This window comes from Mustela erminea, chromosome 10 (genome assembly GCF_009829155.1).
Source record: "Mustela erminea isolate mMusErm1 chromosome 10, mMusErm1.Pri, whole genome shotgun sequence".
NCBI lineage: Eukaryota > Metazoa > Chordata > Mammalia > Carnivora > Mustelidae > Mustela > Mustela erminea.
In genome coordinates, this window is record NC_045623.1 from 57,932,570 (window position 1) to 57,957,816 (window position 25,247).

At 42.8% G+C, this 25,247-nt stretch overlaps 1 protein-coding gene across 2 annotated transcripts in view; it reads right to left on the reverse strand.

Moving 5' to 3' along the window:
- The window catches only part of PGM1 (phosphoglucomutase 1), a 61,863-nt gene that overhangs the window by 16,545 nt on the left and 20,071 nt on the right, over positions 1 to 25,247 (reverse strand). The window contains exons 1-7 of one of the 2 annotated variants that reach the window (XM_032361692.1): positions 18,574 to 18,986; positions 12,075 to 12,237; positions 11,585 to 11,731; positions 9,597 to 9,722; positions 7,067 to 7,257; positions 5,631 to 5,785; positions 2,632 to 2,747 (exon numbers count right to left, since the gene is read on the reverse strand). In XM_032361692.1, the coding sequence (XP_032217583.1) occupies positions 2,632 to 2,747; positions 5,631 to 5,785; positions 7,067 to 7,257; positions 9,597 to 9,722; positions 11,585 to 11,731; positions 12,075 to 12,237; positions 18,574 to 18,873 (1,198 nt within the window). In that variant the 5' untranslated portion in view covers positions 18,874 to 18,986. Of the gene's footprint in view, positions 1 to 2,631; positions 2,748 to 5,630; positions 5,786 to 7,066; positions 7,258 to 9,596; positions 9,723 to 11,584; positions 11,732 to 12,074; positions 12,238 to 18,573; positions 18,987 to 25,247 lie in introns of those variants that run through there. The other variant, XM_032361693.1, reaches the window with a different exon arrangement.

The following is a 25,247-nucleotide window of genomic DNA, read 5'->3' on the forward strand; positions in this document are numbered from 1 at the left end:
CAAGGGACTAGAAGGTGGAAATTAACTCCTCTATAAACAAGGAGATCAGAAGTTCACTTAAATGTCTTCAGCTGCTACTCATTCACAGCAGTAGAGGCCCATAGCTATGCAGCTTGGTTTTTGAACCATTTGTGGCAGAAACATTACAGAACAATTTTCTTTTTTTCAAAGAGAAAGAGAGTTTACGGATTATTCTCACGATGCATTCTCTCTTTGCATAAAAGAGATATCAAAGGGGAGATAAAATCACGGTTGGCCCTTAGTATTTGAATAAACTGAATAAATAAAGAGGAACAAACCTTAACAAGAAATAATTTAAAGTCTAATGACTGGGTTCAACGAAATCAATCCCTCAAATGTAACATGAGTGACAAATTTTCTTGGCAAATTCTCCTGAGTAAAAACTTAAAGGGGCTTCATTAGCCACATTATATGAGCTAAGCAGTATTACGAAATGCCCTGAAAGCTAAAATAAGTGAAAGTTATTTCCAAAAAAGCAGAGGACCCGGTTCTCTAGAAATAATCATCCCACTCCAGTCTTTACTTCTTAGATCACACACGGATTTGGGCTCAGTTCTGCACCTGATCTAGGAGAGGCACTGGTGAACTTGGAAGCATCGAGAAGCTGGTGCTGGGCATACAAACAATGAGAAATGAGCGGGAGGACTAAGGATGGGTAGCCTGGACAGGAGAGGACCTGCAAGCTGCTTTGCAGTAGGTCTAGCCCTGTCATGTGAGAGGAGCCCCTTGTGGTATGCTCTCCAGGTGTGTTCCCAGCCTGTCCACTCAGGGACTCCTTAATGGCTCCAGGCTTGGCATCCACCTTGCCCAGTGCTTCCCACATGGATCTATGGGGCAAGATGTCACTAGATATCACACACACACACACACACACACACACACACACAAAGACAGAGAGAGATGCAGCTAACTGTTTAGGTAAAACTGTACAAACAGGATCCCTTACAGTAGAATGTTTCGGAATCTTTGAATGCTAATATCATTATGAATATCCAAGACAGAGAGCTGTGTTCCAAGTTTCCCAATCTCTGTTGAATTCAGAACCCTTTCCTGGAATTAGTATCTTTCCACATACCCAAACACCCTGGGAAACCTTGTTCTAAACTTTTCTCCCTTTCACTCTGTTCAGCACTGATACAGATACAGGGGATTAGCAAACCAAAGATTAAGACATGGTCCCTGCCTTCAAAGACAGCTTCGTCCATAAAAAAGAATGCTTGAAAGCAAGCCTGCACTTAATAACATTGAGGGGGGTGGTATTTCATAGAATACGACCACCTCACAGGTTCATGTACATTCATCTGATATCCCACTGAGTAAGACGGCATCATCCATATTTTATGAAGTAGGACAAGGCTAAGCAGTGGCCTTGTATTCTCTGACTGAAGACACAGAATGCTGGGAAACCACTGAGTCTTCTTTGTGGACACTGTTCAGTCCCAAGACTCATCCATCTTTCTTACATCCTTCAATTCTATCAAGTCAATTCATTACCAAGGAGCATTGCCACTCCCTCTAAAACATTCCATTTCTTAGAGCTTTGTATATAGGTGTCTTAAATTTACCAGCTCGTTCTACCCACCCTACCCCAGGACTTGCAGGAAATGAAATAAAATCAGTATTCAAACAGCTCTTCAAAACAGTATTCAAATCAGTATTTAACCTGGTATGAATTGCAACTCAGTTCCAATTACAGAAGGCTAGATTTCAATCTTTGCTTTGCTTTGGTACTAAAGGACCAAGATCAGTCCTTTTATTTCAAAATATTGGGTAAAAATACTAAGAGGGGAAGAAATACGGCCAGTTGATGTACCTTGTAACCTGGCTGGAGACCAACACATGGATAAGGGCCACAAGCCTGAATGGAGGGTTAGAAAGGTGAGAAACTGACATGGGTAGGATGAGGCAGTAGGGAAGGTCATGAAAGTAGGACTTCCGGTCAGCATTTGAACAGGCAGAGAGGAGGGAGAGCAGAGAAGGTAGGGTCTAAGGGTCCTGAAAGGTCCCCCAGCCTACCACGTCCCCTCCCTCATCACGCTAACCATTTCTGCAGACCTCCTCACAGACAAGGACATGGTTCTCATCTCTTGATCACCTAGCAACTTCCTTCTACCCTAAGGGCCTCCTTCCATTTAACCTTAATGAATCATAACTTGTTGCTACAGTAAACTTGGGCCGGTTCAAGAGAAAGATTTAATGCTGTGCAGCAACTTCCTCTTAAATAAAAACGAAAAACTGACTCGTTCCACCGTATTTCTTCCCCAGAAAGGAAAACATTTATAAAGGTTTCCTTGGCCACGGAGGGAAGAAACACATGTTTATCACTCTGTTTAATCTCTACGGGCTCAGGGACGATGCCGCCGAGGGGGCCCCCCAAACTTCCTGTCTCGGTGGATCTGATCCTCTGGAAGTAAAATTAGCCCTCCTCGGCTAAGCAGGCTCACGGCTTTTCAAATGTGTACACTTCGCCAGGGTTGTTATAAATAGACTGCATTTTGATTTAGGACACATCAGCCACCGGTGCTATTTCGGTCCCGCCTTAGCAGTCAGAGCGTCCCCGCAAGTCGTGTTTACAGGAAAGGGCACGGTAGCACAGGGCCATGCACTCACCAGTCCCGAAGCTCTCCTCCCCACAGAGGGACAGTTTGCTCGCATCCATCAAATTCCCGAAAAACTTCCAGCCCGTTGGGGTCTCATACAAAGCGATCTTTGTAGCATTAGCCACCCTTCAAAGGCATGAAATCAAAGTTACATCACAGCAGGACTGTTAGCTTAGCCACGTGAGGGGGGGCGCTGGCAACCGTTATTGTAATCAAGGGTCCCATTTAGCACGGCTTGGAGGTACACATAATTCTAAGATGGACGGAAAATCGTAGGAGAAAACTTGTGCACAATGGGCTATTATATGTGGAGTCGGAGGAGGGGGTAAAAGAGGAAGAAGGAAGAATTAATTCAGGTCACCGAGGTTAATATCTTAGAAGGAGCGAGAGTAGCAAAATGTGCAAGGCTGTTTTTGAGGCTCTTTCCACCCAACGTGTTCTGGACACGGACTACAGCTATCAGCATTCCATAAAGAACAAAGGAAGGATGTTTTGATGCACTTCACGTCACAGACGCATGGAATATTGGGCTTAGGAGGGCACCATTTTACAGAAGAGGAAACAGAGTCTAGGATGGTAGGTGACCAGCCTAAGGTCCAGAGAGCCAGGAGGAGCAACAGCCTGCTATCTAGCCGCCCGGTCAATGCTCTTTTCATTTCACCAGAAGGCCCAGAAACGACAGTGTCCTGTGGGTCTCCCATTTGTACCAACTCCCCCACGCTACTCTTTGGTCCCCTATCCTCTCCAACACATCTTCTACTCCTTCCTATATATCTGTAGACTATTTAGAATCTTAGAGGCCTTTTTTTTTTTTTAAGATCACTTTCCCTCTGAAAAGGAAGACAAATCCACATTTAATTCGCTGTTTTTAAAGTTCTGCCTTCCAGAAAGCTGACCTTATTGATAGCAGAGCAATGTCATGTTTAGACTCTAACATCTGAAGAAAATTAAATCTGTAAGCTTGAAAGCTGAAAATACAATAAACTTTTACCTGGGTAATGAGTTATTTCCATTGTGATTCTATATTCTCAAACCAATCTTAGGAGGTCAATGCTATCTATAACCCCACTTTAGAGGTGGGAAAACAAAAGGCCAAAGAAGTTAAGTAACTTGCCCAAGGTCACCCAGCTAGTAAATGGCTGAGTCAGAATTTGAACCCAGAACCTTTGCTCCTCATCAGCCCAATTATCAATTTTTCCAAAAACCATCTCTTGGATGACACTGAAGTTACTTCCAGGCCTGCTAGGTCTAATTACAACAGCTCGGCCAAAACCAGCTCACAACTTCAGCTGCAGGGTGTGGACCCAGAAGCACAGGGTTCTAATTCTCACTTTGACTTAGCTGTGGGGTCTTCAATAAGACGACTAGCCTCTCTGACATTTGGGGTCCTCTTCTTTAGGATGAGGATTGCTGTGCCGATCAATTAAGACTATAAACCACTCTATGAATATTATCAACTTCTTAGCAGAAGAGAAGTTAGCACTGATTGTGTTAACACATATCCCTCCTCTCCCCCACAGTAGGAAACTACTACATGGCCCACTTGGGCCGATGAGGAGCAAAGGTTCTGAGTTCAAATTCTGACTCAGCCATTTACTAGCTGGGTGACTTTGGGCAAGTTACTTAGCTTCTTTGGCCTTTTGTTTTCCCACCTCTAAAGTGGGGTTATAGATAGCATTGACCTCCTAAGGTTGGTTTGAGAATTAAATGACTTAAAACACAAGGCAATGCTCAATAAATATGTTATTCCTAGAAGAACCTTGATATATCCATTCTGCTTTCTTCTCTGACCTTGACCTTTTATTCATTCACTCATTCCTTATTCATTCATTCACCAAACATTTACTGGGCACCTAACATGTTCTAATTAGCATTCTCCTTGGTCCTCATTTACTATGTATTACTTGTATTTTTCTAATTGTTTTAGATGTGTTCTCACAAATCACCTTAAAGCCTTTGTAAATGAGGGGTTATATAACAAATAAATAAATAAGCAAATTTGAGATACTAAATGTTTATTATACCACGTCCTTTCTCATAAAAACTGAATATAATTTTCCTTATCTATTTGAGCTTTTTGTTTATTTGGATTTTGGAGAAATGAACATTTACTGTGTTTGTGTATGGATGGGCACCCAGTAAGGGATGGACATGGAATGCTTCTTCAGAAATTCTCTGACATACTGACCCTCCTTCGAACTGCTCTTTCATTCAACTCTGTGCACACCTGCTAAGGGGGGGGGGTGGTTCTCTGGAGTGATGGCTTCAGTACAGTGGGGCTGCCATCCACTCATTTCTTCAGTAACATTCAACTGTTCTTTTTAAAAAAGTGTGTGTGTGTGTGTGTGTGTGTGTGTGTGTGTGTGTCCTACTGTGTGCCAGGCACACCATGGCATACACTTCAGTGAATAAGACAGTCTTTTCTCTGTAGAAGTTTACAGTGTAGCAGGGCAGACAGGTAAGCAAACAAGCTACGGAAACAGTGTGGTAAGTGCTGGAATGGAGGAAGCACAGGGTCGTGAGGAAACACAGAGAGGGGACAGCTAATCCAGAAAAAAACCCACCCCTTCCCTCATAAACACTTACATGTGGAATAGAAAAAACAAAACAAACAAACAAACAGATTCTTACATAGAACAAACTGGCGGTTGCCAGAGGGGAGGTGGGTGGGGGAATGTTGAAACAGGTGACGGGGATTAAGAGATACAAGTCCCAGAAATGCAGAGCACAGCACAGGGACCATAGTCAGTAATACTGCAATTACATCATATGGGGACCGGTGGGGACCCTGCTTACTGCGGTGAGCACTAATACACAGAATTGCCAAATCAATACGGTGTGGGCCTGACACTAATAAAACACTATATATTAATTCTACTTCAATAAACAATGTTTGACTAAATAAACAGTTAGCACACATTATGCCTCAGATGCCCAAGCTGCAGGGGGAGCAAGAGTGTTCTGGACACAGAGAAGAGCCTGGTGAGGGCCACGGGAATGAAGACCTACCGGTCCAGGGCCCCACTGGTGGGCATGCTGCGGGCAAAGCCTCGGACCCCGGTTTGTTGGAAATACGGAATGCTGAAGATGTTGGCAGCAATGACAGCCACGGAGTCCGAAGGGTTCACAAAGAACCCATGCTTGCCCAGAATCATGTTTCGATCCTTTGGGAGAAGGGGGATTCAAAGGAAGAGCTTTTAATCAAACTGTTAAACAAACAAACAAACAAACAAACACCACCACCAACAAAAAACTATCTTACATGGGGGGGGGTATCAAAATTTTAAATTCTCAAATTTAAAACTGGTATCTTTATTCATACTGGGTTCTAAGCACTGGACTTTGTTTCTAATGGCTCTGCATAGTATACCGCTACACCAAAGGCACCCCCATGCCAAAAAAACAGAAACTGTTTTCAATTAAAGTGCAAGCACAAACTCCTTCTGAACCAGAATCTCTGCTCTTCCTCCAGAGGCCAGCTGACTTGAACTTCCCAGACCTTTTCCGAACTCTGGAATCAATCACCTCTCCCCCAAAGGAGAGAAGAGATCGACATAAGAAGAGGAAACAATGACTGTTCACATAGCTTGGTGGGTCTACCAGGCATCTTTCGAGGAATAAAGCAGATTTCTTCAAGAAAGGGCTCCTAAATCACGGCCCCTCCATCTGATGCAGGGCCCAGCAAAACACACTGCCACCTTCACTGCTTCCTCGGTGCCTGGTGTAAGGGAGTACTCGAGTAACACCGTGTATGGAGGAAAAAAAAAAATCCCATCATGCTCTGCTTCAGAAAGGGGCACTGCAAAATAATGTCTTGGAGGACCTTTTAATTGTCCAAAATTTTGATATGGGAAATTTTATGTTTTTTTGGAAATAATGGATTCTGGCTGAATTTAAGAAGAAGAGCAATAAAAATATATTTTCGTCTAAGTAAAACGTGTAGTACCAATGAAAATACATTTCTTCCCTGTCTGTTATATAGTCACCAATGTAAATAAAACAGCCTGTTTATTAAAGATACTAAGTGTAGAGAAGGAATAAAAGGTTAATTCTCTCATTATAGTTTTATTATTCAGCTAATGCGAATGACAAATGGGTATAAGGCCAAATTCTTTTAAAGGATTAAATAAACCTAGGATGGATTTCTAGAACCTGACCAGCTCATGAAGCACCAGCCGTTATACCGTAACTGAGCTCTGATCACCCTGCCACTCTTAGGAAACAGGAATACCTAAAACCAAACACGTGGGTCCCATTTCAAGGATTTATTCCTGTACATGAGGGTCTTCTAATAACTTAGCCCTGACCCCATGTGCAGTGAGGACTCTTCAACAGTCCCTCACTCACAAAGCCCACGCGGCCTGATGGAAGCAGCCTGCTTCTCCCCGCTTTGTAGGACCAGGCCTGGCCCGCGTCAGAGTTCATGGAAACACCCTTGTACCCACCCCATCTCCATCAAAGGCAGCCCCGAAGTCGTGCTCTCCTGTTTTCATGGTCTCCACCAGGTCAGCGGCGTAGGTGAGGTTGGGGTCAGGGTGGTGACCTCCGAAGTCCTCCAGAGGGACACAGTTAACTGCTGAGTTGGCGGGGGCGCCCAGTTCTTCGCAGAGGATCTTCTTCACGTATGGTCCCACAACTACGTAAAATGTGAAATGAAGAATCAGAAACTATGATTTGTTAAAGCATGTCAGGATCAGGGGAGGGGGTGGAGGCATTCTAAGGAGAACGGCGGGAAGGGCAATGAGAACATAAAGCCTACGTTCAGGGGCCAGCGGAGAGGTAAGTCTGACTGGGATGGAAGGTTGTGCCAAAAGGAATAATGAGGGGTTCGACTAGAAAAGGTGGGGCTAGTTGATGAAGGAAAACAGGGGAAGGCAGGGGAGTTAGTGTCTATGAAGGACCTACTAAACACCTTGCCAGGGGCTTCACAACCATTTTCTCATCCCCCCCCCCCCCCCCAAAAAAGAGCTCACAACATAGGAGAGCTTAGTGCTTAAGAGCTTGGACTCTGGAATCAGTGTCTGGGTTCAAATCCCAGCTCGGTTAACCATGGGCTGTACAACTGTGGGAAAGTTGAAAGTTATTTCACTTCTCCGAGCCTCTAGCTACCCTATCTGCAAAATGAGGAGAATAACGGTGGCTACCTAACAGGGCTGGTATGAGGATTCATGAGGACAGCACCCAGCACGTATGTTATAAATATTTGCATTATGATTATCACCTCTACTTTATAGATCAGCAAACTGGTCTGAGATGAAGCCATTTGCCCGAATTTACGTATCTAGTGGGAGAGGGAGCTGGGCTTCAGAGCCCTAATCCTCCTACTATATCTGGTTATCAGACAAACTGGTTAAAAATAGAAACAAATAAAAAGTAAGAACTACCAGCAAGAGGAAAAACCAGTCACATACTTTTATGGTGACATTTTGTACAACTACCAAGAACATTCATCTCTAAAATGCTGAGAATGTGTTTTCATCAAGGAAGGTACAGACACCAATGTAGGCCACAGAGGCTGGAAGAGGGCTGAAGATGTTTCTCCAGTTAAGGGTCACATTAAGGAGGCTGTGGACACACCACACAATAAGGTCAAGGCAGCCAGGGCTGTGAAGGATATAGAAACTGAGGCATTAGAGGAACCTCTGAAAGACCTGGAGAACAAAGTGTACTTCAAGACCAGCTTCCTCTACCCCACGCCCCAACACAAACCCATTCTTTTTATTTTTTTATTTCTAGTTTTTATTTAAAATCTAGTTAATTAACATATAAAGCCCATTCTTAAGCCATTCTCCTCACTTCCCTAACATAACATCTCTTAAGCCTTTGTGGCTTTGCTCCAGCCACTGCATCAGCTGGAAATGACCACCCTAGATCCTTCTTTCATAAAAACTAAGTGGGTTGCCAACTTCTTCCAGGAAACCTCTCTTAATACTGCTAGTCAAGCTATGCCTTCTTCCATACCCCAAACAGAATACTAGAAATTCTATCTACACCTCATTTGGTTAGCAGTTTTTGACCCATCCCATCTCCCCAAGTCCCTGCCTACCCCCAATCACACATGTAGTAGGTACTCAATACATACCAGGTGAATGGTTTGAAATGACAGAATGGCTATTATCTTAGTAAGGAAGTAGACACATTCTGTGGCACTCCAGAGGCAACTCAGGACTCGAAGGTGAGGTTCAGGGATGGAAGATATCAGCCCACCAGAAGGTTTTCTAACTGTGGTTTCACAGTGTAACAGGAGGCCCTAATGGCACATCAAAAAGGTTCAATCCCAGACAGAAAGTCTTCCCAACAAGGCACACAGCTGGACTCTAAAACCAGGGAGACTCTTTCCTGCTCAAAGATTCAAAAATTCTAAATTTATTACAAAACAAATAAATAACCTCCGTGCTCAGGAATTCCCGTATTTCTCCATGTGACAAAGCCTCACGGGTTCTAGTCTACAATGATGGCTGCTGTCTCTGCTGACCAGGCCACACACCCACAGAGGAAGAAGAGGGAGAGACACCCAACTGTTGTTCCTGAATTTAATCCTCAGCTTGCTCTTGTAAGCTCTGCTCTTCTAAGAAAAGGCACATGTGGGGGCAGCTGAGTGAGGTATGGGACTCAGAACATGTTCACCTCTTCTAGCAAATGACTGCCCCCCCCCGACTTGGAATAGATGGGGGCGTTTAGGAAGAATGTGAGGTATCTTCTGAGGGGGAGGAAGCACCCACAAAAAGTTGCTTAATGTGGAAACTCTGACCTTTGCACTACCTTGCCACAAGGAATGTCTCTACTGTTTTTTGGCTGTATACAATTAGATCTTTATCTATGTGAATGACACTCTGATACGGTTGCCAACTCACTATTTAAAAACCGTGAAGCAGAGAGTCTCGAGAAAAGGCTGGTTAAAGCATCATGGTACCCAAAATAGAGAGCAGCTTGTTGTCTCTGAGAGGAGGCAAGGGAAGAGACATGGCTCCATACCTCCATGCATGGCATCAATACGGATCTTCAGTCGGTTTGGACCAGAAAGCAGTTCTTTCAGTGCATTGAAATCAAAGATGTTCCTCAGCATGGTAGCATAAGCTTCCACGGAGTCCACAATTTCCACTGTGAGAACAAGCAAAGTTAAAATATGGGGGAACTAAACACATTAAGAAATATTACCCTCAGGCCGCCTGGGTGGCTCAGTCAGTTTAAGCATCTGACTCCTGATTTCAGCTCAGGTCATGATCTCTAGGGTTGTGAGATTGAGCCGCGTGTCAGGCTCTATGCTGAGCTGAGCATGGAGCCTGCTTAGGATTCTCTCTCTCTTTCTGCCCCTCCCACCTCCTTTAAAAAAATTTTTTTAAAGAAATATTATTTTCTGAAATGATTACATTGCTGTAAACCCACAATAGCTACTTTAAAAGGATAATTATCAAGCCCCTTCAGTATGCCCAGGCTGTTACACAATCTCTTACTCAATACTAACAATATTCCTGACAGGAAATGTTCTTAGTCCTATTCTGCAAACAAGAAAGCTTCAAGCCTGAAAGGGTAAGTAACTTGCCCACATAGCTGGGATGGGGCACACGTGGGATTTTTTTTTTTTTTTCAAGATTTTTATTTATTTATTTGACAAAGATCACAAGTAGGCAGAGAGACAGGCAGAGAGAGAGGAAGGAAAGCAGGCTCCCTGCTGAGCAGAGAGCCCGATGTGGGGCTCGATCCCAGGACCCCGGGATCATGACCTGAGCAGAAGGCAGAGGCTTTAACTCACTGAGCCACCCAGGTGCCCCAAACATGGGATTTTTGACACAGGTTTGCCTGACTGTAAATTCGGCTACGTGGCCACACTCACTCCTTGCCTATCACCATAAGAAGCATATTTTGATGATATAAGTAACAGGAAATGCAATGCCCACTTTCCTTTCCTTTTTCTAGGCCCACTACCATGGAATTTAATGGTAAGAAGCAGGGAAAAAAATTTTTAATAAACCACTTCCCACGTGTACCACTAAAGAAATAAAACAAATATAAGAACTTAGTATTGTTCTTGTTGGATGTGCGGGGTTCTGAACATTTTTGAAACTCTAAGAGTTTAAGAAATTCTCTACTGTTTTCTAAACCCTAAGCATGTCTTCAAGATGTGCCAAGGTGCCAGGTTATCTTTGTTAGGATGAAACCGCGACCTCTCGATGGGTAGGTTCCAACAAAAATGCATTCCATCAAATTGCAATCCAGAGGAAAGTGTGCACATTAGTACAGCCAAAATCCAAGTCGCCTTACTAACTACCTCATTCTTTTTGTGCTAATATGAACAATGTTATAAACCCTGACTCCATCAATTACTGCTAATATCTTGGCATTCAACCCAAAATCTACCACAGCTGCCTGTGTGGGAAGCTTCATTTAGCCACCAAAATGGCTGACTTGGATTTTGCTAAATATCAGGGCAGGAAAAATAAAGAATCCAAACCCAGAGTTTGGGATCATTCACAGCTGAGTCTAAATCTGGTTCACCACTCACTGGCTGTGGGATCTTGAGCTTGTCGTGTAAGCTCTCTCAACCTTTGTTTCCTCATCTGGAAAAACTGAATACAGATAGTGCTGCCCTCACAGGGCTCTGTCAGAGTAAAGTGGGATAATGTATGTTATGAGCTTGGCATATAATGAACACTCAATAAAAGTTAGCTTTGAATGTAATCCTACAGGTCTTCTAGTCAAGGCTATTCATTTTATAGGCATGGAAGCCAAGGCCTAGAAAACTGGAAATGATTTATCCAAAGTCACAGGACTGATTCCTGGCAGGGCCCCGAGAGTCCAGGTCTCTGGATTCCCAGACCCAACTCCAGACCTGCTAATTAAGGCATGCAAAGGTTAGTGACCACGATCTTTCCGAAACTGAAGACTCATTGTCTTAAAACCTTGAAAGGCAAACTGTTCAAGTTGGAACTGAAGAGGGCAGGAGAGGAGGAGAGTCAACGTGCCTGTGAATGGTTTGAACTTGTTTTCCAGGTCAAACTGCTGCTTTCCCAAAACTCCAAGGTCTACTTTCAGGTCAGGGCAAATTGCATATTCTTCAATTGTCTTGCTGATTTGAAAGATTTTATCCGTTATTGCTTCTGGAGCAGGACCTGGAAATCAGACAGCGAACTGTGGGTCATTTCGTGGGACTGATATGAAAATACAAAGAACACAGAGCTCATCCATTCCCCTTCATGAGCACATGTGCCATTCCATCATTTAGGCAGCAAAGTGCCAAAATTTCCTAAAGGAAAATATCACGTTAATGGTCATTCATGCCTATCCTCTCATATTCAGGTACAGCAGAATGAGAATCATTCCACTGTCACCAAAAGGAAACAAAGACTTCCCTTGCGAAGGATCAGAACCAGAACCCTGGCCTTCCACGGCCTTGGTTATTAGTTTACCCTGATGAACAGAAACTGACTACCCTCAAAATGACAGCACACTCACCTCCATTGGAAATATTAAATTTGATTCCAAAATCTCCATTGGGCCCTCCTGGGTTGTGGCTGGCTGTCAAAATGATCCCACCAATGGCTTTGATCTTTCGAATGATGCAGGATACGGCAGGCGTGGAAAGGATTCCATTCTGCCCGATAACCAAGCGACCAATCTAAGAGAAGAAATCCACAACATGCATCTTAATATCGATAAATCCAGAGCTACTGCCCAGAAATATCAAAACAATAGGCAGATGGACAAAGAAATAGTGCTGAGGCAGAAAAGCTGTTCTTCAATCAACACCTACGGCTTGAGTTATTATTATTTTATTATGAAGTAGAATGTTGAATAATATTATTGAAGTAGAATCTGCATTGCAGAACAAAGCTATTCCTTCACAAAGCCATCCCTTCAGATAGTTTTTTGGGACTTTGTAGTTTTAAAATAGTGTGTGGCTGGGGAAGCGCTCAGGCTCTGGCAAGAAAACACAAGAGTATTTGAAACACAATCTTTCCAGACCAGGTTCATAATTTTCCACTGAAAAGTTGTTAGAAAACCCACATTTTTATCCAGTTCAATCATACTTTAAAACCATATAAGTTTAGCTAATTAGAGGAATTCTACCCAGAGAGAAGGCTTTTTGCAAATTAAAAAATTTTTTAAAGTGAAAAGGGCAAACTTTATACGAAGAGTTTAGAATCTGCGACTCATAAACTTATCTTTCCAGTCAAGCCTGGATTCTGATCGGGTGATCCCCTCCGAGCAGGACAGACCTACCCATGTTGGGATGTACCTGGGTTACCTGCTGGGCCTAAGGCAAAAGATGCTGGGGCTTATTACTGGTTAATCCAATCAGAACCACCGACAGGAAAGGACTCCAGGTGGTATTTTGCTGTGTTCTCAACTTACCTTCCAGTATCTCTCATAGATGCTATTAGCACAGCTCCTAAATCTTCCTTCACTAAAACATAATTTATGTTTGTTTCACCGTGACCCAAGTTAGAAAAGAAGGAAGAAGTCCCACCAGTTCCTTGAACATACTTGGAGAAGACCTGATGACTGCATCAAAAGTTTTATAAAATGAGGAGTTTGTGCCCTCATTCCACTCTCCCTTCTGAGAGAAGAAAGGGACAGGGATGTTTTAAACATTTCCATTTGTTATTTCTTTCTGCCCCACCCAAGATAAACATGCTTGAAGAAATGACTTGTGGGGCGCCTGGGTGGCTCAGTGGGTTAAGCCGCTGCCTTCGGCTCAGGTCATGATCTCGGAGTCCTGGGATCGAGTCCCACATCGGGCTCTCTGCTCAGCAGAGAGCCTGCTTCCCTCTCTCTCTCTCTGCCTGCCTCTCCATCTACTTGTGATTTCTCTCTGTCAAATAAATAAATAAAATCTTTAAAAAAAAAAAAAAAAAAAAGAAATGACTTGTGGTAGAAGACGTGTCTGATGATACCTGGATTCTCTGGGCAAGCTTTTCTGGGACTGTTACCTCTGCCCCCCTGCAAGTCACCGAAAGCTTGCCTGCCTCGTCATCAACCCCTCGGCTGCCAACCATCTCCCAGGAAGCAGCTGGTTCATCTCAGTCACCTCTTGGCTCTCACTTGTCCATCTCAGAACAATGTTCGTTAGACCGATACATTTGCTCTGCCTTGCCTCCCTCAGGAAGTGGTGATGACCAGGGTAGGCGGTAAAACGAGGCTCCTCTGTAAACTAGAGGGACCAGAAGGTGGTGCGAAATCAACATTAATGATTATCACCGAGCCATAGAGTGCTTTTTAAAACCCATCACATGTTCGATTCATTCTCATAACTGCTCCCTAGGACTGCTGTATAGACGAAGAAGCTGAGGTTCAAAGTTATGATGCTGCCCATTCATCCGTTCTTGCATTCATCCAAAAGCAATAATAAAGTGTTTATGCAAAGATGGTATAGGAGGCACTGGGATAGATGGCAGGGCAAGGTTACGTGGCATATTAGTAATAGCTATTAGTAATAGCTAACTCAGTACAGTGCGAACAGTAATATCTCACCCTTCTAGCAGTTTCTGGGTTCTTATAAGAGCGAAAGTCTATGGTTGAGCAGTTCCATAATTTCAATAGGAGTGGCTTAATTAGAGATGGCAATTTAACCAGCCAGAGTAGTGATGGAGTTATCTGGAAATTATACTTGCACATACTTGCACATCAGTTATACTGACCTACACTCAGATCTTATGTCTTTGGTCTGGAGAGGGAGACGGGTGAATGAATATTAAGCTGCACCACCCAAGTCATCCCTTATTCTACCATTCTTTAGGGTGAAATCTGCAATGGTCAACCAGTCAGCAATGGTCCAAGAGTGAGGGGATTATATTGAGGGTAAGAATATGAAAGTCAAGAGATAGAAGCAAGGAAAGTACATGGTTCCTTCTTCCTCTTCAGCCCAATAAGACGTAACAGCGGATCAAAGTCCCTCCTTCCAGAGGACTCTATCCTATGAATCATCCTCGGGAATATTAATCCTCAACCTGATATTGAGGAGATATTACTCTATTACCCTCCTTCCCTTGACAACATCTGGAGAACTACAACGGTTCCCGACTCAATCTCCCTTTTCTCTCTCCCACCTGCACCACCTTTATTCTACCCTGGCTGATTCATCCTTCCAACTCAGGACCACCTAGTTCATCTTTTTAAATCATACTTCTGTGCCTCTCCTCTATGCAAACCTTCCCTGTACTATACGATCCAGAAATTCTAATTCGAGCTGTAGACACAAAAGAAAGCAGGGACTGAAACAGATCACTTGTACACCCATGTTCATAGCAGAATTATTCACAATAGCCAGAGGTCCATGCATTTATGAATGCATAAACAAAATATGGCATATACACACCGTGGAATGTTATTCAGCCATAAAAGGGAATGAAATTCTGATACATGCTACAATGTGGATGAACCTTGAAAACACTGCACTAGGTAAAATAAGCCAGACACATAAGGACAAGTATTGTATGATTCCATTTAAATGACATACGCAGGGGCGTCTGGGTGGCTCAGTCGTTAAGCCACTGCCTTCGGCTTGGGTCATGATCCCAGGGTCCTGGGATCGAGTCCTGCATTGGACTCTCTGCTCAGTGGGGAGCCTGCTTCCTCCTCTCTCTCTCTGCCTACTTGTGATCTCTGTCTGTCAAATAAATAAATAAAATCTTTAAAAAAAAATGACATACACAGAAGAAGGCAAATTCATAGGCAGAAAGTAGAACAGAGATTGCTGGGGGGTAAGGGAGGAGCAATGGGAAGTTATCGTTTAGTGGGTCGAGAGTTTCAGATGGGATGAGAAAAAAGTTCTGGAAATGGATAATGGTGATGGTTGCAGAATATTGTGAGTATAATAACACTGAAGTGTGCACTTAAAAATGGCTGACACACTAAGTTTTATGTTACATATAATTTACTACCAAAAAAATGTATTTTTAAAAAAGAAAAATCCTTCCCTGGCCCCCAAGTGTCTACCAACTTCCAGATAATTCCCTCTACCTGGTACTGAAAGTTCCCCATCAAACAGCCTTTCCTGTCCTTCCTTCTCCCTCCCGCTGCTCCTTCCCACATGACACACTGCCAGGAAGGATACCTCACGGTTTACATGCCCTTTTATCATCCAACATGACAGGGAGCAAACTTAGTTTTCCTTTTAAAAAACAGGGCCTCAAACTATGAAAAGAACCTAGATGCCCGTCAACAGATGAATGGGTACAGAAGATGAGGTGTGTGGGTGTGTGTGTGTGTGTGTGTGTGTGTGTGAGTGGGTGTATACACACATACACAAATGGAATACTATGCAGCCATCAAAAAAACAAAATCTTGGCATTTGCAACAACGTGGATAGAGCTAGAGGATATTATGCTGAACGAAATAAGCCAATCAAAGACAATTATCATATGATCTCTCTGATTATGAGGAATATGAGAGGCGGGGGGAGCTGTGGGGGATAAGGAAGGAAAAAAAAATGAAACAAGATAGGATCAGGAGGGAGACAAACCATAAGAGACTCTTAATCTCAGGAAACAAACTGAGGGTTGCTGGGGGGTGAAGGATAGGGATAGGGTGGCTGGGTTATGGGCACTGGGGAGGGTATGAGCTATGGTGAGTGCTGTGAAGTATGTAAACCTGGTGATTCACAGACCTGTACCCCTGGGACAAATAATACACTCATTATATGCTAATAAAAAAATCAAAAACAAAAAGACAGGGCCTCATGTTTTCTTATGTTTCACAACGAAACAAGTTCCATGCTCTTTGTCCTGCTAGTCATACACACATATTCTTATTTCTAAATATATCTCTACATTCAAAGCTCTGGAGACCAAATGAGATATCAGTATTATAAACAGGGGCCCACTAATGTCTTATTTTGTACATTAAAATTTCCTGTACTACTTAGCTCACAGAAGCATCATGTAAAAAAAACTTCTTGTAAATGCAGATAGCTCTATGCAATTAAAAACAAAGGGAAACTTCTAACAAAGGCAAATTATATTCTACAGTCCACAAATGCACCAGATAAAAGTGTAATAAAGAAGGAAAAAAATGAAATGATCTTCATTTAGCTCAGTAGGCTGAAGAGGCTTCCAAGAATCGGCTTAAGGGTAGAATGGGTATTGATAGAGCTGGGGAGGGAACAAACCTGTGGCAATAAATCATCTTTCCTTTACATTTCCTCCCTAGAGCTCTGTCCACAGTCAAAGGGATGTTATAGGAGTCAGAACTGAGGATATGTTAGAAAAGGAAGGAATCAAACCATCTAGGAGGTGATAGGTTTTATCAGATTAAAGTGCTTTACAGGTCCACTAAATGTTTTACGTAATTCAGTTTGGTTGCATGACTGCTTTAAATGCAACACTACTTTAAATCAAGAATGCCCTTGAGAAGATTTGAAAATACTGCTTGGACTGCCACAGCTCTAACAAATAGGCACTTACCATATTTAGTCAATTATTATCACTTAAATGTATTATTTAGCAAACCTTCAGATCGTAAATCTGAGCAAGTCTATAGGGTCTGCCGGAATTACACATTCTTACCACCTCTTCCAACATCCTTCAGCTCCACACAAAAATGAAATGAAGCCAAATATATCACAGCAAAGGGGACAGTGTACCACATCCACTCAATGATCTAGATATATGCGGAGAAATAATGTTCCTTCCGTTCTTTCTCTAAAGATTAAAAGCATCTTAATACCTTTCCCTTTGCAGCTCTCCTCAAAGGTGAAATTTACAACATGTCACATTTTATCTTAAAAATCTGTATGCTTCATAATAATTTCATATTTGAGTGCTTTATCAGCAATTTTTACATGAGAGGCATTCAGATTCTGAAACTGGGTAGGAAGGAAGCTTCGCATTAAAAACAATAGGATCTACAAACATTTTTAAATTTAATTTGGTGGTGTGTTTTTATTTTTGCTTTTAATTTGGGTTTTGCAATCACACCTGCTTGGCATATTATTTAAAAGAGACCAACGGTGAAAGCCCAACACATTTGGTTGCCATGCTAAATTTTTATGTTCTCAGGACCAGAATCACTCTCGGAAAGGAAATACAACAGATTTTTAAAAATTGTTGAGTTCTGAGGGACCGTGTGCTCCAAATTATTGCTAAGCATAATCTAAAACACTGAAAATATATTTTTGGTCCCACAGAGGAATCTGCGGAGCAAAAACAGCAATGTCCTGCTGCCTACCTTCCTGCAAATCATTGGAACTGCGCGAATTGTTAGATTATCAAGATCAATGCCTTCTGGCGCCAAGATTCCTTCTGATTTGGTTAATTTGGCCAATGCAGTTTTTCACAATGCCGAGCTCTCAGCCGAGCCTCCTTATATTATAGTCTTACAGGAGTTATGAACTCTACCCTGTTGCACAAATTCACCGCACACAGGGCTTCTTTGTGTCCAAGGTCATTATAAGCAGGCTCCCCTGTAACAGGTCCTCTTGGTAGGCTTATACCTAACATTTTCCAATCCCCTCCTGGCATTTCTGCATGACTACCAGGATCCACAAACAACAGCACGCCCTGGCTTTTGTTTTCCTGTTTGACAAGTGACTGAACTTCAACAAGGAAGCCATTGAAAGAAAACAAAATCCTCCTCTCTCCTCTACTCATTAGAGCTGTCTTACATAGGCAAGGGTACCCCTTGGAACTAGGTTAGAATGTAGATAAGACAGCTTAAGGCTGGGGGGTGTGCTTTAATGTTTAAAAAGCAGCAGGTACTTTTTCAAGCAAAAGGCATGGAGTACAACACAAAAGGAGCCGAACTTACATTCCTAGATCCCAACATGACTACTGTAATTTCAGGAGTAATATCACAATACACATTTTCTGCAGTCACAATGAAATGCTATAGGGATGCTAGTAGAACTGAAGTGTATACAACATACAAATCCTTGTACTCTTGTATATTTCTGCAAAACGAAGAAAGAAGCATATGTGGAGAGCCAGAAACATAATAATAATTACCGTATACCAACCCCATTGGCGGCCGCCATCTGCACTATTGTTTCTATCGCCGACTTATTAAAATACCGCCCATCTCCACCAACCACCAGTGAGGATCCCTGGCGATCTTTGAGGTCTATGGAAAAGAACAGACTCTGGATGAAATTCTCCAGATAACATGGCTTCTCCTCAAAACAATAGGTTTTCTTCCGTAATCCACTAGTTCCTGGTTTTTGATCATGGTAGGGTGCGGTAGCAAAGGTCAACAGAGGGAGAGGACCTTCTTCCATTGTCCTGTATTTCCCGGAAATCCATTCACCAAAATTACTCATCTTTCATTTTCACCACTTGGCTCAGTGAGGGTGTTCAGGGAGTAGGCAAGGGTCCTCAAAATAGTCTGTCCGACCCGAAGCTGCAACAGTGTCATCTGAGTAACTAAAGGAGAGGTTGATCTCTCTCAATCAGGAAGCTCTGTTAAGTCCTTGCTGTCGTCACCCATGGTGAAAAGTTAAGGGCCACACACCCATCCACACCCACACAAAAAACACATTTTCCAAGTTGTTTTGGTGAGGATATTTCTGCCCACATAACGATGCCAAATACCCTTCAATTATTTTTGCCGCATCTCCCCGGTTGGATAGTCCAAGGATACTGCCTGTAGCAGCCTCCCGTCACAAACACCGGACGGCTGCCAGCCTCCACTCACAGAGCCCAGGCAACGATGGTGCAAGCGCAGTCCCAAAAAGCAGGCACTTTTGAACAGGACACCCTGGTGTGGCTCCCGCTGCTCCCGACACCTCTTAACGCAGAGCCTCTCTGGGCACTCGTCACTGAGAAGGCCATCTGCTGCTACAGTTGTCCCATGCCATCCTAGCAAGTTAAAGGTCAATCTTAAAATGGAAGTGAGGGATCTCAGTTACCTCTGGTTTCCTTACATCACCATCATTTTGATACCCGAGTAATTTTTTACTTCCCACATGCAATTCCAGTTAGAAGGAAGAAAGTCACCGAACAGAACAAATTTATTCATTGCCCACCAAGGATTTAACAAGACAGTATTCAGCTCCAGAAGAGCAGATACCTACAAATATGCCCTGAATGATCAATACCTTGATCATTCCCTTGAACTTAGGGAAATGTGGGAATGGAGATGCACCAAATCCTTGAAAATGCAAGAGAAACAGGGAGGGGGAAAAAAGTATGTTTTTCTAAGTGCATGAGGTTTGATCAAGTTATTATCTGGACAAATAATATGAACATAAGATTAAACTTTGTGTTTTCATTTTCTCGGGTTTTTAAAAAATATTTTATTTATTTATTTGACAGAAATAGAGGGCACAAGCAGGGGGAGCGGCAGGCAGAGGGAGAGGAAAAAGCAGACTCCCCGCTGAGCAGGAAGCCTGACACTGAGCTTGATCTCAGCACCCTGAGATTATGACCTGAGCCAAATCAGATGCTTAACTGACTGAGCCAACCAAGTGTCTTTCATTTTCTCAGTTTTACATAGACTTGGCTTTTAAGAAAACATTTTTAGTGAAGCAGGTTAAGTCCTTTGCATTTGAAGAACCTAAGATGTTTTAAAACATTCTACCTTAATAAATTTAATATCCAACCCCCATTTGGTCCCTAAGATCTTATTAATGATCCATATAAATGCATGTTTCCTTACCTAGTTCAGCAGAAGTTGACAACTAAGAAACTCCATTGTCAAGGTTTTGGTGAACTTGTCAAGGATGCTTAAAAGGTAAACCAGGGCTAGTTACACCACTTGTTTGGAGAGTCCGACATGCACTGGAGTCCAGGTTTTCAAGCGAAACATGAATAATCACTTGATAAACAAAATCTGAGTATTTTTCTACTAACTTGTCAAGCAAGGTCAGAAAGCAAACAGGACTGCGAGCAGCAGACTGCCCTCTCTACAGGACCAGCTGAGGGGACGGGCCCCAGAGCTGAAAGCAGCTGCTGGCAGAGAAGCCTGGTCTCCTTCAAATGACAAACGGTGCTGGTCCAAGTGCAGGGAAGACCTTGAGACATAACATTAAAACAATTCGCAAGACCACGTCTACTAAGTCGAAAAGCAGCTGGCTAAAGGACAGGTTTTATAGTTTACTTGGGGCTTTTATTTACTTCTTAAAGATAAAATTCTTTAGAAATTAATTTATGAAGTCAGCTTGCTATGCTAACCATAGTTTACATACCTACTGCTGGCAATGACAATAAAGGCGTTTTTTTTAAAGTCTGGTGCCAAGCTTTCTCTGGTTCTAGATAAGTTTGCAAATTAGGCCAAGCATATGTGTCTTGACATATTTAATAATAGACCAAGATTTGGGGCGCCTGGGTGGCTCAGTGGGTTAAGCCACTGCCTTCGGCTCAGGTCATGATCTCAGGGTCCTGGGATCAAGTCCCACATCGAGCTCTCTGTTCAGCAGGGAGCCTGCTTCCCTCTCTCTCTCTCTCTCTCTCTCTGCCTGCCTCTCTACCTACTTGTGATCTCTCTCTGTCAAATAAATAAATAAAATCTTTTAAAAAAAATCAAGATTTATGAAATATCAACCCAATAATCTTTTCATTGGGAATAACAGAGCAACCGGCCACATATTCGGTGGTTTTAACAAGTTCTTGAAACAAAACAAAACAAAAAACCAAGTTCTTGAAATCCTAGGCTAGACCTAAGGGCACTTGGTCAAAAGGGTACTCCAACATCCCCAGCTGGAATGTCTTTGCCCACACGGTCCAGCATGTTCTCTGCTGATGGTCTACCATCTCTTGCTGAAGCTCAGTTCCTGAAGCTGGAACCAAGAGAGTTAACATGTTGTTGATTTTTTTCCCCCATGCACTGATTTTATTTACAGTTTGATTAATGCAAATCAATTTCATAAAATGAGAAGTCACAAAGAATCAAGGCATAATTATGCAAATTCAAAGTAGATGTTCAAGACAAAAAATACAATCATAAGAGTAGTTTTGTTCACAGCATGAGATCCAACGGTTCTTGCTTCAAAGGACAGGAAATACTTTTTTTACCTTGAAGACTGTGGCCACATCACACGCTAGAACACCTCAGCTTACCAGTGTGTTTTCATAGGAACCATAACTTGTTTCTTAAAAAAATTTTTTTACACCATAAGTGTTGTAAAAGAAGCACTTCTCCTGAATTAAACCTTCTCTGGGACACAGCACCAGTTTCTAACTATCTGAAAACTAACTGATACAGGAAGTATTCCAAATATAACTATTCTGATTCTTAAAAGTTGAAAAAAAAAACTTTCTGGGCCCCTGGGTGGCTCAGTCCGTTAAGCATCTGTCTTCAGCTTAGGTCATGATCCTAAAGTGCAGAGATCGCATTCTGCATGGGGCTCGCTGCGCAACAGTGAGTCTGTTTCTCCCTCCCTCCCTGCCCCTCCACCTGCTTGTGCTCATGCGCTCCCTCTCTCTTAAATAAATAAACAACCTTTAAAAAAAAGATTATCCTATTTAAAAAAAAAATAATAGCTTTCCAAAGCTTAGAAAGAAATATTGCAAACTTGGTAATGTTGGTACTCTTCCAATAACCTGATATGCCACTAGGGGTTGATTACTATTTGCCTCTTAATTTCAAGACTTTTTTTATATATACCTTCCCTGTAGATCATCTTTATATTTTAAAAATTATTTAACACAAAAGGAAACTTCTGGGTGACAGGGCCGTGACTGAGCACTAAGAGATCAGACATGTCTAACCTGTGGAATCAGGTCACTAAGTGAACCCAGTGTGCGTCCCTCTTGCATGGAAATATCTAGGTGGACACATGGCCTCTCCTCCTCCCTGTGTGTGAGCCAGCCCTCCAGCGAGGCATGGACTGGGGAAAATTCCCTCTCATGGCTCTCACACATGTCAACGAATACCCAGCAATTTAAGTGCATGCTGAATCTAAACCTCCAGAGGAAGGAGTTCTACACCCCAGGATGGACAGTAACATTGTCAGCAACTACGCATGTCTGGGATGGTGTTGGTCAGGATGCAAATCTAAAGCAAAAAGATATAACCCTTGCCCTAGAAAAGCTTCTATTCTAAAAACTGGCCCGGGTCGTAATTTTATGGACACCGAAGAACTCAACCCCATATAAAAATATTACCAGAAGCAGCAATGTTAGATGAACTGTGAAGTGTGGTTAAAAAAGAAGGGGCATTAAGAACATGAAGCTTCCTACGACGTGTAGACTAAGTGGGGCAGCTATTAAGAAACTCATTTGTTTCAGCTCTCCAGCAAAGGTTGAACTTCATCTTCGGAAACGTTACTGTCGAGCATAGCGAACCCAATTTGGCCTAATGAATTCGCCTGCGTTGCCAGTACTCCTTCACAATGACACAAATTACATTTAAACCATATGGGGGATTTAAGGATTACTCCCTTCAGACAAGAAACTTTCATACTGGTCTTGGGTCCAATCAATTTCATGATGGCAGAGTTATGAACCCCTTCATTCCCGGCCTCACAAAGACTCCAGCTCCCGTTCTGATCTGCGGATACCTTCCTAGTAAATAGAACACAACAGAAACTGTAGACTTGCCCACTCTTTAATCATTTATCTTTCTTTCCATCGGTAAATACTGGACAGCTGACAACCATGTTCTTTAGCTAATGCCATGGTAGTGGACATGGGGGTGGGATGGCTAACCCTGACTCTAGATGGAAGCACTAGGAAGAAAGCTAGTAATTGGGCTAAAAGCAATGGGGATTATCAGACCCCCAGTCTGACACCCAGCACTTGTGATAGCTGAGGGTGCCTGCCTGAGTGGTTGGGGTGTGTGACCCAAGTGACGGGAAGACACTTACTCATTTCTCCCACCAACAGTAGGTAACGATGTCATGAATGCCAGCCCCAGGCTAGGCATCACAGGATAATGGAAAGACCATATGTTTAGGAACCAGACACAACCAGAGCTCAAAGCTTTGACTTTGAACTGCATGAGAAATTTCATCTTGAGCAAGTTCCTTAACTACACCGAGTCTATAAAATGGGGAAAGCTCTCAAGGTTGTCCTGGGAATTCAATCAGGTAACCTGTGTGAAAACATGTAGTGCTGTGTCTGGTATCTAGCAGAAGATCAATAAATGGTAGCCCCCTCCTGCAATCCTCAGTCTCCTCATCTCTACAATGGGATCATACCTGCCTCACAAGGTTTCTATGAGGACAACCTCGCCAAGTATCTCTGAAAGGCTTTGTGAACTAGAAAAAAAATTTAAAGATGTGAAATTCTCTTTTCATTTTCAGGAGGTGGAAGAGGAGAGAAAAAAGTACATGGACCTTTGTTCTTAAGAAGTTCACGTCAGGGACGCCTGGGTGGCTCAGGCGTTAAGCATCTGCCTTTGGCTCAGGTCATGATCTCAGGGTCCTGGGATCCAGGCGGCATTGGGCTCGCTGTTCTGCAGGAAGCCTGCTTCTCCCTCTCCCACTCCCCCTGCTTGTGTTCCCTTTCTTGCTGTGTCTCTCTCTATCAAATAAATACATAAAGTTAAAAAAAAAAAAAAAGAAGAAGAAGAAGTTCACGTCGAAGGAGCCACCACCATGTGGTGGCCTCAACCTCATCCAGAGGTGCATGCACAGACCTACAACTCCTGAGACATTACAGGAATGGGGTGAGACCAGAGAAAGAGCTGGGGCAAAACTACAGTCTCCTAAAACACACGACAGTTGATTTTGTAGGCACCGGAAGCTAAAAAAGCTTTTAAGCAAAAGGAATCTAAACTGATAGGTTTTTGCAAAGTTAACTGGATGCCAGTGGTGCATCAAAAACCTTTGAGAAGGAGAGACTGGAAAAAGATGAACAGGGCTTCAAAAAAGGATTCCTTCCTCGGCTGCAGTGGCTCTGAGGATCCTGTCAGTGGGGTCTTGACCAAAGCTGCTCGTCTGCCGGCCTCCTGCACAAGACGTCTACTTCAAGTCCTGGGGCTACTTTGAGCCTTGCTGGGATTTTTTTCCTCCAACACGAAGACACCACCCAAAGAACCTCTTTCCTCAGACCCCTTCTCCACACAGTGCCTTTCACCCCCGACACAGGGCTCGATCTCACAATCATGAGATCATGACTATGAGATCATGACCTGAGTTGAAACCAAGATTTGGAAGCTCAACCCAATACACTACCCAGGTGCCCCTTGAAGAGGGCATTTTTAAACATAGGAAGATTTAGAATTAAGTATGGATATGAAGTAAATCATATTCATATAGTGTACAGATAACAAAATAAATCAGAGTTGTAGCATTAATATTTTTGCAGTAAGTTTGGGAGAAAATCTAAGCATATTTGATATTTTAAGTATGTTAGGAGAATCTGGGATATTAGTTTATCTAACAGATTAATCTTATATTTCCAATTTCTAATGTATAGTTGAGCAACCTATTTGGACTTACGCTTTTAAGTCTGAGGTAAGAGAACAATGGAACATTCACGGAAACTTTGTACCATATTTACAGTTTGAAGTTGGAATAATCAGATGCAGACAATTTGCTGTAATGTTTCAGGGAATGGGCTGTGAGGCCCTACTGACAGGCTGGTAATCCAGCTCTGCCGGCCACTAGCTGTATGACCTTGGAAAAGTCATTCAAACTCTTTGTGCGTCCATGGCCTCATCTGTAAAAACAGGGAGAATTACAGACCCCTTATAGCTCATTCACTGTCTGCAGTCGTAGTTGAATGAGGTGATACACAAAAGTTCTAAAAC